The sequence below is a fragment of the Orycteropus afer genome, unplaced genomic scaffold, assembly GCF_000298275.1.
Source record: "Orycteropus afer afer isolate SDZICR_OR568_19922 unplaced genomic scaffold, OryAfe1.0 scaffold00010, whole genome shotgun sequence".
Lineage (NCBI taxonomy): Eukaryota > Metazoa > Chordata > Mammalia > Tubulidentata > Orycteropodidae > Orycteropus > Orycteropus afer.
In genome coordinates, this window is record NW_006921597.1 from 3,437,164 (window position 1) to 3,451,564 (window position 14,401).

Consider the following 14,401-nt stretch of genomic DNA (forward strand, 5'->3'; position numbering starts at 1 on the left):
GGGAAAAATGACAAATGACAGTTTAGTTACAAATGGCAGTTACCTTTAGGATTTTGTACCTCTATGGCAGCACTTATTGCATCCCACTTGGAAACTGTTGTTGTTGTTGTTAGTTGCCTTTGAGTCAGCTCCAACTCATGGCAACCTTATGTGTAACAAAATACAACCTTGCCCAGTCCTGTGCCATCTTCATGATCCACGGTGTGTGTGGTAGTTAAGGTTGTATGCCAGCTTGGATGGGCCATGGTTTTGAGTAGCTTGGCTGCTGGATGTAATTATTCTCTATGATGAGATTTTAATCACCTACATGGTGGAATCTGCTTTGAGCACCTACTCTGTTGAAGTGGAATTGCCTTCAGGATGTGGTTTGCTTCTAGCATATATGGAGAAGCTTTGGGAAATGTCTCTAGCTTTTTGGTACATTTGGATCCTGTGTTTGGCTGAGTCTTCAGTTCCTGGACAGGAACAAGTAACCTGCTGTGTTGCCTGCCAATCTTGGTGTTGTTCCTGGACTTGAACAAGTGACCTACCATGTTGTCTGCTTATCTTGAGATTGTGCCATTTTACCTGCTGACCTTAGGTCATCAGCCTCAGCAGCCAGCAGCTGTATGAGTTAGAAGAGGCCTCCAGCTCCAGTGGACCTGGAACAAGAGGCAGAGCTGAAGCCCAAGGTCAAGAGGCCTTCATCTAGCCCATAGAGCCAGCACTCTGAATTCAGACTTCTAGCCTCCTAAACTGTAGGAGAATAAATTCCTCTTTGTAAAAGCCACCCACTTAGACATTTCTGTTACAGCAGTGCTAGAGAACCAAGACAGCATGTTTGGCTCCATTGTTGTGGCTAGCGTTTCAACCCATCTCACTGAGGATTTCCCTCATTTTCACTGACACTTCACCAAACATGATGTCCTTTTCTAGCGATTGGTCTTTCCTAATGACATGTCCAAAGTAAGAGAGTCAAAGTCTCACCATCCTCAATTCTAAGGAGCATTCTGTTTGTATTTCTTCTGAGACTAATTTGCTTGTTCTTCTGGCAGTCCATGGTATATTCAATATTCATCATCACCACCACAGTATGAATGCATTAATTCTTCTTCTTCTTCTGTCCTCCTTTTTCACTGAACAGCTTTTGCTTGTCCATGATGCAATTGAAAAGACCATGAATTAGATCAGGCACACCTTAGTCATCAAAGCTACAGCTTTGCTTTGTAAAAACTTTAGAAATCTTTTGCTATACATAGTTTGACTTATTGACTGCTGCTTCCATGGACACTGCTTATAGATCCAAGTAGAATGAAAGCATTGACAACTTCAATTTCTTTTTCATTATGGGAATTGTGTAGAGCTGTGCAACACAAGGGTTGACAATGAGCATAGGAGAAGTATAGCAAGCTCCACATCCTCTCTGATACCTACTCCCTTGCCTATATGCCAATACTCACTCCCAACTACTACAAGAGTTACTGTTAAAAGATTCATTCCCTTTAGTTTGGATAGATTTTTCTTAATATGCTTAATACATTAAAGTAATAACAGCTGACACCATGGCAAAAATTCTCGACCACCAAATGAAAGTAACTCTGAGATGTCAGGGAAGAGCCTGAGGAGCCAGGGGCTGAGACAGGTCAGGTGGGCTACCTTGGAATGTGTTCAAGTAACATCACAATCTCTAAGATGACTGGGCAGAAATAAAGCTGCCAAAGAGCTAAGAAAGAAAGAACCAGAGCTCCCCTCTTCCACACACTCGTAGGAGCAGGGCAACCGTGTCCATGTTGGTGAGATAATGTTTTCCTTTGACTCGCCCATGTACTGAGTAAGACCTTTAGCCCAGTTCTAGAAGCCAATGGAGCCTAGATAAGCATGGGCAGGGCTTCTCAGCACAAGAGCCTCCCAGCTCTATAAAGCAGGATAGAGTTGTGCTGGACATCTCTCCCAAGGGCTCTAAACTGCGGGAATTCTGCTTGCTCCTCTGGAAATGCAGCGACTGTTGACTCCAGTTAAGCGGGTCTTGCAAGTTAAAAGAGTCCTGCAGGAAGCTGCCCTCACCCCTGCTCGCCTCCTCCCAGCAACTCACCAGTGGTAAGTCACACCACCCAGAAGCACTGCACAGGTCAAGCTTTGAGAAGCATCACAGAACCAGTAGAAGATAGGCAGATGGCATGTCATAGGAAAAACTCACTAGAATTCTAGTCAGAAATTGGCAAGGACAGCCTTAGACAAGAAGGTTAATTGCTCAGACAGTCCTTCTCAGCTATAGAATCCCAGGATCCCAAACCTCTGACACCTGCTGTGTTTGCAAATGCCAGTGTCCTTCACGTCCCCAGGTCCAGGGAGTAGTGTGAATATCAGATTTGCAGACTTTGTGTAATTGTCATGATGAGCTGTTTGAAAGCCATTCTCAGTCAATACTAAAGAATTCAGAAGACTTGGCAGTTTGATGTCATTTCTGAAATGTGGTGTGTGTAAGGAGGGACACAAAGGGAAAGAGAGAGAGAGAGAGAAAAAAAAAAAAAAAAAGCTGTGAGCTTTGATCATCTTCAACCCTAATCTCCAATCATCAGAAATATTTCTAAGAAGTAACAATCACAGTAGCTCGCTCCAGCCTGCGTGACTGATTGTAATTTAGTAATGGTTGAATTTCTATTGATTCAGAGATTTCCTTAGAGTAGAAAGAAAAATGGCTTTGTTTGTTGTAAAAGAGGTTAGACTGGTTGGGTCTGGAATTTTGAAGCTGTTTCCAAAACACTGATGGCTGAGATACATATGAAGGATAGAGGTCATCAGGAAGCAGAGGCAGCTGCTCCATGTGCCGCTCAAAGTCCCTGTTCTCACACCGTTGTCTATACTTAGTTCCCAGCTTTGCTCTCAGAGATATTGTTGCATTTCTTAGAATTGTGGGCCTTTTGGAAGGCTCCAAGTGAAGGGAATTGCCTATTGCAGAAATTAACAGTGGCTTGGGGACCTCACACTGTCATCCCTAAATTGCCAGCCATACTCTCCAGTCTTACCTGGTAAGAAGCAGAGAATGGTGTAAGCCTAGCTCCAGGGCCCATAATGCTCTTCCCTCCACCTTTGTTCTAGGTTTTGCCAATCCCACAGGATTCTGTGCCAAGTGTAGTGTTAGTTAAACCAGCTACTTTAAGTCACTGATGCAATATTCTAAATGGATTTAGGATATGATGCCTGTTTTCCCTACCCTCTAATTTCATGAAAGGGGAAAAAGAGGCATAAAGGCAAGAACTTGGCGGTGTGCACAGAAGTACCCACACACTCCCTTTTTTTTTTTTTTTTAATCTTCCCTCAGTCTGGCCCTAGTGCTTGTAGTCTCCCAGGATTGATGGTAACAGCTATAGCCTTGCTCTCCTGGCCACCTATGTATTGTCCAATCCTTAAAGCACCCACTACACTTCAGGACTAGGCCTTTCCTTCCTTTTTGTTTTTATTCTACATTCCAGAAAACCAAAAAATAAAAATAAAAAAAAAAATCTCACTGCCATGGAGTTGATTCCAACTTATAATGATCCTATAAGACAGAGTAGAACTGCCCCATAGGGTTTCCAAGGCTGTAAATCTCTACAAACGGTCTCATCTTTCTCCCACAGAGCAGCTTGTGAGTTTGAACCACTGTCCTTTTTGTAAGCAGCCTTATGCCTTCATCATTATGCCACTAGAGCTCCTTCTGAATTCCACAGGTACTTTAAAAATATTTTGATCTAGTATCTGCCCTTGTCTGGTGTGGTAGTTAAGGTTATGTGTCAACTTGGCTGGGCCTGGTTTTCAGTGGATGGGCAGCTGGATATAGTTATTCCTCATGATGAGATTGGTAATCATCTCCATGGTGGAATCTGTTGGAGCAGCTGAGTAGCTGCCTTAGGGATGTAGTCTGCTTCCAGTAAGGAGAAGTGTTGAGAAAGTTCTCTGCAGCTTTTGACACGCTTGGACCCTGCATGTAGCCAAGTTGTCGTTCAGCAGCCTGCCATGTTGTCTGCAGTTCTTGATGGACATGAAGTCAATGGACTTGAAGTAGTGGCCTGCCATCTGGTTTGATAATTTGGGGACTGTGCCATTGTACTCTTTGACCTTAGGTTTGTCAGCCTCAGCAGTCAGCAGCTACCTGAGTGAAGAGATGCCTCCAGCTCTAGTGGGCCTGGAGCAAGAGGCAGAGCTAAAGCCCAAGGTTAAGGAGCTTTCACCAGCCCTTAGAGCTGACGCTTTGACCTCAAACTTCTAGCTTCCAAAATTGTAAGAGAATAAACCTCTGTTTGTTCAAGCCATTCACCTCTAGTATTTCTGTTAGAGCACCACAAAGTAACCAAAACGCTTGGTATCCAGAGAACCTGAGGGTATGGACATGTGAGGTAGTGTGTAGGTGGCTCAATGGGTGAAGCTCTTTAACCTTCTCACTTTCTTCATGACCCTCTACCGTCATTCACACCTCTTCCCCACTCCCTGCCAAACTGCTGAGTACAGGCCAAATGTCTTAGTTTGAATTTAACTTCTTTGTGTATTTGTGAGGAAGGGATTGATGTGGGTTTACTAATTTCCTTAAACAGTTGGCTACCATCCAAAAGAAAGCCTCTTTCCTCACCACCCTGTTCTCTCTTCTGATTTCTTGAGTTCAAAAACTTGGAATCATATTTCACGTTTTCCTTTATGGTACGTTCACAGCTAGCTAAACCCAATATCTATGGCCTGAAGCAGTATAAGAATCCCCTTTATATATCCCCTTCTGTCTATGTATCTATCCCCTCTAATCTAACCCGTGTCAGCTCTAGGTCCAGCTAGAGCTCACTTTTCAGCATATGCTTAATAGCCTTTTGGGTGCCTCTAAAATAAAGAACCGTACCCTCTACTTCAAGGAGCTCTGGTAGCATAGTGCCTAAGGCACTTGACTGCTAACCAGAAGATTGGCGGTTCAAACCCACCAGCCACTCCTCGGAAGGAAGGTTGGGCAATCCTACTTCCATAGTGATACTGCCTCGGAAACCCAAGGAGGGGTCGCTATGAGTTGGGGCCGACTCGACGGCATATAACAACAACAACAACAACAACCCTCTACTTTACGATCCCAATCTAATTTTCTTACCTGTTGTCTCCCTATTCCCCTACACATTCTCTGCCCCTAATGGAACATCCCCTTCTGCTGTGACCCCTGTGCCTTCAAACCATCCTACAGCTCTTCATCTGCAGAAACTCATCTGTCCATCAAGGTTGATCTCAAGTGTGGCTCTTCCATGAAGCTCTTCCTGATTCTGTCACCCACAGGAAATCTCTCTTTCCTTTGAACTCTTATGGAACTCTGTTCCTATCCCTCTAGTGTCCCTTGTCATATTCTGCCTTGCAGTTGGCTTATGTGTGCATTTATCTCATTCCTTCCACTGATCAAGTAACTCCTTGAGGACAAGAACTTTGCCTTCCTCTTTTGTTTGCCTCCTCTCACCCCACCCCTATGGTTTCTAGCATAGTGCTTGGCTCATAATAGCTAGTTTTGAAACAAGAGGGAAGGAGGTGAGATGGAGTGAAGAAATAGAAGCTTGGTGCATTATTATTATTTTGAAGCAGGTACCACTAGAAAAAAAAATCAGTTTTAAAGTATATCAAGTGATTATTCTTTAGAGAAAGCACAAGATTAGGATACTCTTAACTCTAGCACTTTGATACTTCTGGAAGCTTCTACATGTTAACTTTTCTTCATGACTCTGGAATACATTTCCACAGATACCTCTGTACTAAGACAGTTACAAAAGTTACTGATTCTTATTACAAAAGAGGCTGATTTATTTTGTGTGATTTGGGTGTAAATTTACAAAGCAGTTTTGTTTTACTCAACAATTCATGCACATTTGGTTTCACACCCCTTTCCAATCCCAACAATAAAAAGCTTTCCTCCCGTCTCCTCCCTGTGACAACAGCTTTCCTGTGCCCTGTCTGTCCAGCTTTCCCTCTGTGCAGCTGCTGCCCTTTTGATGTCTCATGTTTGATCTAAGGGGTGCATCTCCCTAGGGTTGCTGTTGTTGTTGATATGTGCCATTCAGTCAGATTCGACTCATAGTGACCCCTCCTTGGGTTTCCAAGGCAGTATCACTACGGAAGTAGATTGCCCAACCTTCCTTCTGAGGAGAGGCTGGTGGGTTTGAACTGCCAGCATTCTGGTTAGCAGTCAAGTGCCTTAGGCATTATGCTACCAGAGCTCCCTCCCTAGGGTAGGTAGGTGCATCTCCCTGGGGTATGTATTCTGCTTGTAGGCCTTTCTACTATTTGGCTGAGAGTTCAACCAAGGAAGTGAGTCTAGTTCCAGGTCTGGGATAACCTGAGGCCATAGGCTTGAGGGTTTCACAAATCTCTATCTGATGAGTAATTCTGGTCTTTTTTGTGTTTTTGAATTTTGTTCCACATTTTTCCTCCCACTCTATCCAGGATCTCCATTTTTTATCTCTTTCCAAGTAGTTGGTATGGGTAGCCAGGCACCATCTGTTCTTCTGGTTTCAGGGTCATGAATGCTGAGGTCCCCATGGTTCACAATATCCTTGGACTAATTGTTTCCATATGACTTTGATTTTCTTCACTCTTCTTTGCTCCAGATGAGCGGAGACTAATAGCTGCACCTGAGAAGGCCACTCGAGAGCTTTTAAGACCCCAGTTGTTACTCACCAAGTGGGATGTAGAACAAGACTTTTATGTATTATGTTGTGCCAATTGAGCCTGACGTCCCCTTAGACCATGGTCCTGAGCCCAAAGGCCCAGGGACTCACTCCCTCATCATGCTTGGTTGTCACTGAGAAACTACACCAACCCTGTCAAAAGGGACTGGTTCTTGAAGCCTCTTTTTTCAACCTTGGATTTCTAATTAGAAAAAAAGTAATGGAATCAGCACAAAGAAGGCAGAATAAGAATGAGCCAGCCAAGTCCAGAATCAGGTGCTGGCTAACTATTATCTACTATGTGGGAAGCTTCTCCATAAATATTTGAGATTGAAAACTCCACTTATTTGGAAGGCACCAAATAAATAGGGCAGATAGATGAACTCCAAATTGCTCTTTTCAGGTATCGATAGATATTCATTCCTTTACCTCACTAGCCTGTGATCACTTGGTCTACTTTTATTATTATTATTATTGTTCTTGGGGTGCAAATTTACAAAGCAAACTTGTTTTACATTCTACAGTTCATACACATCTGATTTCACAGCCTGATTACCATCTCCAACCACGAAATACTCCCCTCCTCTTTCCTCCCTGTGACTACCCCCTCCCTGTGCCCTTTACATCTATGCATTCTTGTCTGCCCAGTTTTCCCTCTATGGAATGCTGTTCCTCTGATGTCTCATGGCTGATTAATCTAAGGGATGCATCTCCCTAGAGTAGGTGGCTGTATTGCCCTGGGGGAGCTCTGGTGGCATACTGCCTAAGGCATTTGACTGCTAACCAGAAGGCTGGAGGTTCAAACCCACCACCCACTCCTAGGAAGGAAGATTGGGCAATCTACTTCTGTAGAGATACTGCCTTGGAAACCCAAGGAGGGGTCGCTATAAGTCGGAATTGACTCGATGGCAGTGAGTGTGTGTGTGTGTGTTTTTTAAGGTGTTCTGCATGTAGGTCTTTCTACTATTGGGCTGAGAGCCAATCCATGGAAGCGAATCCATTTCTAGGCCCGAAGAATAACCTGGGGCCATAGTCTCAGGGGTTCCACCAGTCTCTATCTGACCAGTAATTCTGGTCATTTTTGTGGTTTTGAATTTTGTTCCATATTTTTTCTCCTACTGTCTCCAGGATCTTTAGTTTTGATTCTTTTCTGAGTAATTGGCTTTGGTAGCCAGGCACCATCTAGTTCTTCTGGTCTCGGTGTCATGAAGGCTGAGGTCCTCATGGTTCCATCTTATCTTTGGACTAATTGTTTCCAGATGACTTTTATTTTCTTTACGCTTCTTTGCTCCAGTTGAGAGGAGACCAATAGTTGCATCTTAGATGACATTTGATCTACTTTTGCATCACAACAGTCCTTCAAAGTAACCTTCCTAGATCCTGAGAATCCTGTGACATGAAGCTAAGTTTACAATCATGGAGCTATCCTTTCACTTTCCATGATAAGATATCTCTGGCTTAATACAAGTCAAAGGAACCTGGAGGTACTTGTGAGTATAAGTCCAATATGTACCATATATTGGACTTATACCCAAATCAATGAAAGGACATGCTACTTCTAACATATAACTAACTGTGTTACTCTGAGCTATTACTTCCCAGTGTGTGCCTTGATTTCACTATCTGACAAATGAAGACTAGCCCTAGTCTTGAAGTGCTCAGATTTTAGATAGTTTTACACAGCATATGGGAGATGAACTATCTGAACTCTCTACTTGTAGGTAGGAGGAGACACCCAAGATTTTCACCAGGGATATTAAGAGTCAAGGTTGAAAAGAAGTGGATAAGCACAGGAAAGAAATAGATGATCTCTTCCTTCTGCTGACCCCTCCCTTACTCTCTCTTTGTCCTCATTTAGAATTGCTCTCTCTGCCCTCTGTGCTCACACCCTTTTCTTGTTCTACTATGTATTAAATTATAACATTGTCAGCATCCTTCATTTGTGCCTTCGTTTATGGGCACAAAGTTTGTCTTATTCATTATTGTGCACCTGGAACCCAGCACTGTGTTGAGTGTATAGTGTGTGCTCAATAAATATTGACAAGACCAATCAGGAAAAGCAGATAGGATGGAATCAAGCAGAAAAAATTCCATAAAACGAATCTTTTCTGTAAACTTTCACCTAAATCACAATAAAAAGTTGTTTGGTTTTTCTAAAAGTAGAAAAGCAGTCAGTATAGTCTTGCGTATAAAAAAAGAAAGGAGAAAAGGTGATAAAGATACTTTAAAATGAAAGTAATAAAAAAAAAAATCTCACAACGTTTATAATATATGTGAAAGTAAAGTATATGGCAATAATACCTCAAAAGGTATGAGCAGGAAATGAAGTTAAACTAAAGTTTGTACATTGTTCAGAAGGTAATAGAAGTGCTAATTTCAGTTAGATTGCAATAAGCCAAGTATACATATTATAATCTCTAGGGTCACCACTAAAAGAAAAATTTAAAAATATGTGACTAAAAAAAAAGCTCATAAGGATAGGAAAAAAAGGACACAGGGAAATGGTAAGCATAGGGAAGAAGTGGGAAGAATGGTGTTACATTGTGGGGATTGTAATTAATATCATGAAATAAAATGTGTATGAACTGTTGAATGGAAAATCAATTTACTCTGTAAACTCTCACTCAAATCACAATAAAAGGTTGTTGTTGTTATGTGCCGTCGAGTCGGCCCCGACTCATAGCGACCCCTCCTTGGGTTTCCGAGGCAGTATCACTACGGAAGTAGGATTGCCCAACCTTCCTTCCGGGGAGTGGCTGGTGGGTTTGAACCGCCAGCCGTCTGGTTAGCAGGCAAGTGTCTTAGCCACTATGCTACCAGAGCTCCCCAATAAAAGGTTAAACAAAAAAATAAACACATTGCCATCCAGGTGATTACAGCTCGTGAGGACCCATGTACTACAGAGTAGAACTATTCCATAGGATTTTTTTAGCTGTAATTTTTATGGAAGCAGATCACCAAACCTTTCTTCTATAGTGCCACTGCATGAGTTTAAACTGCTAATCTTTACATTAGTAGAAAACCACAATACTTGTCTAATCCAAAAGAAGACAGGAAAGGAAGAACAAAAAAGCAAAGAACAGATGAGACAAAAATAAGCAAATAGCAAGACAGTAGACTTAATCATAACTAGATCAATAATTATAATAAATACAAATGAACTAAATATTCTAATTAAACACCAATTGTCAAAGACAACCTACAGTCTGGGAAAAAATTTTAGCAACAACATGTCTGCCAAGGGTCTAATTTCTAAAAGGATATAAACAGACACTTAACTAAAGAAGACATTCAGATGGCTAACAAACATATGAAGAGATGTTCATGATGATTAGTCACTCTAAACCCACTGCCATCAAGTACATTGCATCTCAGTGACCTTATAGGACAGAGTAGAACAGTTCCATAGGGTTTCCAAGGTTGTAAATCTTTACAGAAGTAGACTGTTTAATTTTTCTCTCACAGAACAACTGGTGGGTTTCAACCACTGCCCTTTGGATCTATTGCTTTAGCCACTGTACCACCAGAGCTCCTTCATTAGTCATTAGAGAGATGCAAGTCACAATTACAATAGGATACCATCTCATCCCTGCAAAAATGTCACTGATCAAAAAAACAGAAAACAGATGCTGGTGAAGTGGTGGAGAGATTGGAACTCTTTTTTTTTTTTTTTTAATATATTTTATTGAAATATAATTTATGCACAGTGAAATACAAAAAACTAAAGTGACATGGGTCAATGCATTTTTCTTTTCTGCAGTGTTTCTTCTCCTCCCCTCCCACCCTTGGTAACCAACATAGAAACTTTCCTCCTATATACAGGAGTAATATAAAAGTCACTTTCCTTGACTTTTTACAATAATGAACTAATACTATATTTGTCCTTCTGTGATTGACTTATTTCACTCAGCATAATGTCCTCCAAGTTCATCTATGTTATGTGGTATTTTGCAGATTCTACCTTATTCTTTGGTGTTGCATAGTATTCCATTGTGTGTATGTACCATAGTATGGTTATCCATTCTTCTATTGGTGGGCACCTAAGTTGTTTCCACATTTTTGCTATTATAAATAGGACTTTGATAAACATGGGTGTGCATATATCTGTCCTTGTCATGGCTCTCACTTCTTTAGGATATATGCCTAGTAATGGGATTGCTGAGTCAAATGGTATTTCTAATTTCAGCTTTTTAAGGAATCACCACCTGCTTTCCATAGTGTCTGTAACATTTTACAGACCCATCAGCAGTGTATGAGAGTCTGTCCCTCCACATCCTCACCAGCATTTGTTATGTTCTGTCTTGTTGAACTTTGACATCAGTGCTAGGGCAAGATGGCATGTCATTGTTGTTTTGATTTTTATCTCTCTAATGGTTAATGATTGTGAACATTTCTTCATGTGTTTGTTGATGGCCTGTATCCTCTTTGGTGAAGTGTCTATTCATGTCTTCTGCCCGTTTTTCATTTGAATTGTTAATCTTTTTCTTGTTGGGGTGGTGGAGTTTTCTATAAATTTTAGAGATAAGTTCCTTGTCAGATATGTTGTTGCTGACTATTTTTTTCCCAATCTGTAGGTTCTCTTTTTACTCTTTTGGAGAAGACTTTTGAAGCACATGAAAATTTAACTTTTAGAAGGTCCCATTCATCTAGTTTATCTTCAGCTGTTTGTGCATTTTGGGTTATGCTTGACAGTCTATTTATGCCATAAATTAGGGCCTCTAAATTTGCCCCTATTTTTTCTCTGAGGAACTTTATAATTTTAGGTTTCACATTTAAGTCTTCGATCCCTCTGGAGTCAGTTTTTGTGTATGGTGTGAGGTATGGATCTTGTTTCATTTTTCTGCAAATGGATATCCAGTTTTGCCAGCACCATTTGTTAAAGAGACCATCTCTTCCTCCATTTAATGGATTTCAGCCCTTTTTAAAAAATCACCTGACCATAGGTGGATGGATCTGTTTCTGGTTTCTCAATTCTGTTCCACTGGTCTATGTGTCTGTTGTTGTACCAGTACCAAGCTATTTTGACAACTGAGATCTGGGAGTGTGAGATCCCCTACTTTGTTCTTCTTCTTCAATAGTGCTTTGCTTATCCAAGGTCTCTTTCCTTTCCATATAAAATTAGTGATTGGTTTTTCCATATCCTTAAAGAATGCTAATGAGATCTGGATTGGGATTGCATTTAATGTATAGATTTCTTTGGGTAGAATTGACATTTTCACAATGTTCAATCTTCCTATTCATGAGAATTTATGTAGATCTCTTATGGCTTCTTGCAGTAGTGATTTGTAGTTTTCTTTGTACAGGTCTTTTGTGTCCCAGTGAGATTTATGCCCAAGTATTTTGTTTTTTTGGTAGCTATTATAAATGGTATTGGTTTCCTTATTTCCTTTTCAGCAATCTCTTTGCTGATGTAGAGGAATCCAACTAATTTTTCTTATTGATCTTGTATCCTGCCACTATGCTAAATCTCTCAATTAGTCCCAGTAGTTTTTTTGCTGAGTCTCTTGGATTTTCTATGTATAGGATCATATCATCAGCAAATGGGGATAGTTTGACTTCTTCCTTACCAATTTGGATGCCTTTGATTTCCCTTTCTTATCTTATTGCCCTGGCTAGGACTTCCAATACAATGTTGAATAGAAGTGGTGATAGAGGGCATCCTTGTCTGGTTCCTGTTTGTAAGGAGAATGGTTTCAGTCTCTCTCCATTGAGAATAATGTTGGCTGTTGGTTTTGTGTATTTGCCCTTTATTATGTTGAAGAATTCCCTTCTATTCCTGTTTTGCTGAGAGTTTTGATCAGGAATGGGTGTTGGATTTTATCAAATGCTTTTTCTGCATCAGTTGATATAATCAGGGTTCTTTTCCTTTGTTTTATTTGTGTAATGGATGATATTGATTGTTTTTCTAATGTTGAATCATCCTTGCATACCTGGTATGAACTGCACTTGGTCATAATATATCATTTTTTGATATGTTTTTTGAATCTACTGAGTAGGATTTTGGTAAAGATTTTTGCATCTATATTCATAAGGAATGTTGGTCTGTAGTTTTCCTATTTAGTGATGTCTTTGCCCAGTTTTGGTATCAAGGTTATGCTTGCTTCATAAAATGAATTTGGGAGGATTCTGTCCTTTTCTATGTTCTGGAATAGTTTGAGTAGGATTGGTGTCAGTTCTTCTCTGAACATCCTGTAGAATTCACCAGTGAAACTGTCTAGGCCATAGCTTTTTTTTAATTGGTAATTTTTTTATGACTTGTTCACTTTCTTCTTTTGTTATGGGTCTGTTAAATTTTCCACCTCAGCCTCTGTTAGTTTAGGTAAGTAGTATGTTTCTAGAAATCTGTCCATTTCTTCTAGATTTTTGAGTTTGTTGTAGTATAGTTTTTCACAGTATCTTGATATTATCCTTTTAATTTCTGTTGGTTCTATTGTGGTGTCACCCAATTCATTTCTTATTTGTGTCATTTATATTCTCTCCCTCCTTTCTTTGCTAAATTTGCCCATGGTTTGTCAATTTTATTAATCTTTTCAAAGAACCAACTTCTAGTCTTGTTGATTTTTTCTATTGTCTTTCTATATTCTGTTTCATTTATTTCTGCTCTAATCTGTATTACTTCTTTTCTTCTGGTGACTATACGCTTTCTTTGATGCTCTTTTTCTAATTGTTGGAGATGTTGGGTTAAGGTATTGATTTTGGCTTTTCTTCTTTTTTGATGTGTGCATTTATTGCTATAAATTGGCCTGTGATCACTGCTTTTGCTGTGTCCCAAAGATTTTGGTATGTTGTATTTTAATTCTTATTTAATTCAAGCAATTTTTAAATTTGTTTTATTACCCAGTCATTTTCAAGGACATTGTTATTCACTTTCCATTGTTTGTTCATTTTCCATTGATCTTCCTATTATTGATTTCTAATTTTATAGCATTATGATCTGAGAAGATGCTTTGCAGCATTTCAATGTTTTTAAATGTATTGAGGCTTGCTTTGTGTCCGAACATATGGTCTGTCTTGGAGAATGTTCCATGTGCACTGGAAAAGAATGTACATTGTGTTGCTGTTGTGTGAAGTGCTCTGTAGATGTCTCTAAGGTCAAGTTAGTAGATTGTATTGTTTAGTTCTTCTGCATCTTTGTTGAGTTTCTTTCTGGTTGTTCTATCTTTGATTGAAAGTGGTATATTAAAGTCTCCCACTATGACTGTGGAGTCATCTATTTGGCTTTCCAACTCTTTTAAAGTCTGATTTATGTATTTTGGGGCTTTTTCATTGGGTCCATAGATGTTTATTATGGTTATATCTTCATGTTCAATTGATCCTTTAATCATTATATAATAATGTCCTTCCTTGTCTCATATGGTGGTTTTTGTCTTAAAGTCAATTTTATCAGAAATTAATATTGCCACTCTTGCTCTCGTTTGGTTGCCATTTGCTTGATATATCTTTTTCCAACCTTTGACTTTTAGTCAATTTATGTCTTTCCCTGTAAGGTTCATCTCTTGTAGATAGCATGTTGATGAGTTATGTATTCTTATCCAGTCTGCAACTCTCTGTCTCTTGAGTGGTGCATCTAATCCATTGACATTCAGTATAATTATTGACAAGTATGAATTTGTTACTGTCATTTTATTATGTGCTTTTTTTGTGGTGTTCCTGGTTTCTTTGTTCCATAGAATTTTCTGTGCTGAGCTCTTTTTGTTTATGAATCATGTTATCACTTTCTTCATCGCTATTGTTTTAATATTTGGTAAGTATTTTTGCTGGTC

The 14,401-nt window shown here is 39.9% G+C and overlaps 1 protein-coding gene across 1 annotated transcript in view; it reads left to right on the forward strand.

The window, feature by feature from the left end:
• The first annotated feature begins 1,972 nt into the window (after window positions 1-1,972).
• Window positions 1,973-14,401, forward strand: part of HMGCS2 (3-hydroxy-3-methylglutaryl-CoA synthase 2) — a 57,019-nt gene continuing 44,590 nt past the window's right edge. The window contains exon 1 of the mRNA XM_007948483.1: window positions 1,973-2,076. Coding sequence (XP_007946674.1) covers window positions 1,973-2,076 — 104 coding nt within the window. The remainder of the gene's footprint in view (window positions 2,077-14,401) is intronic.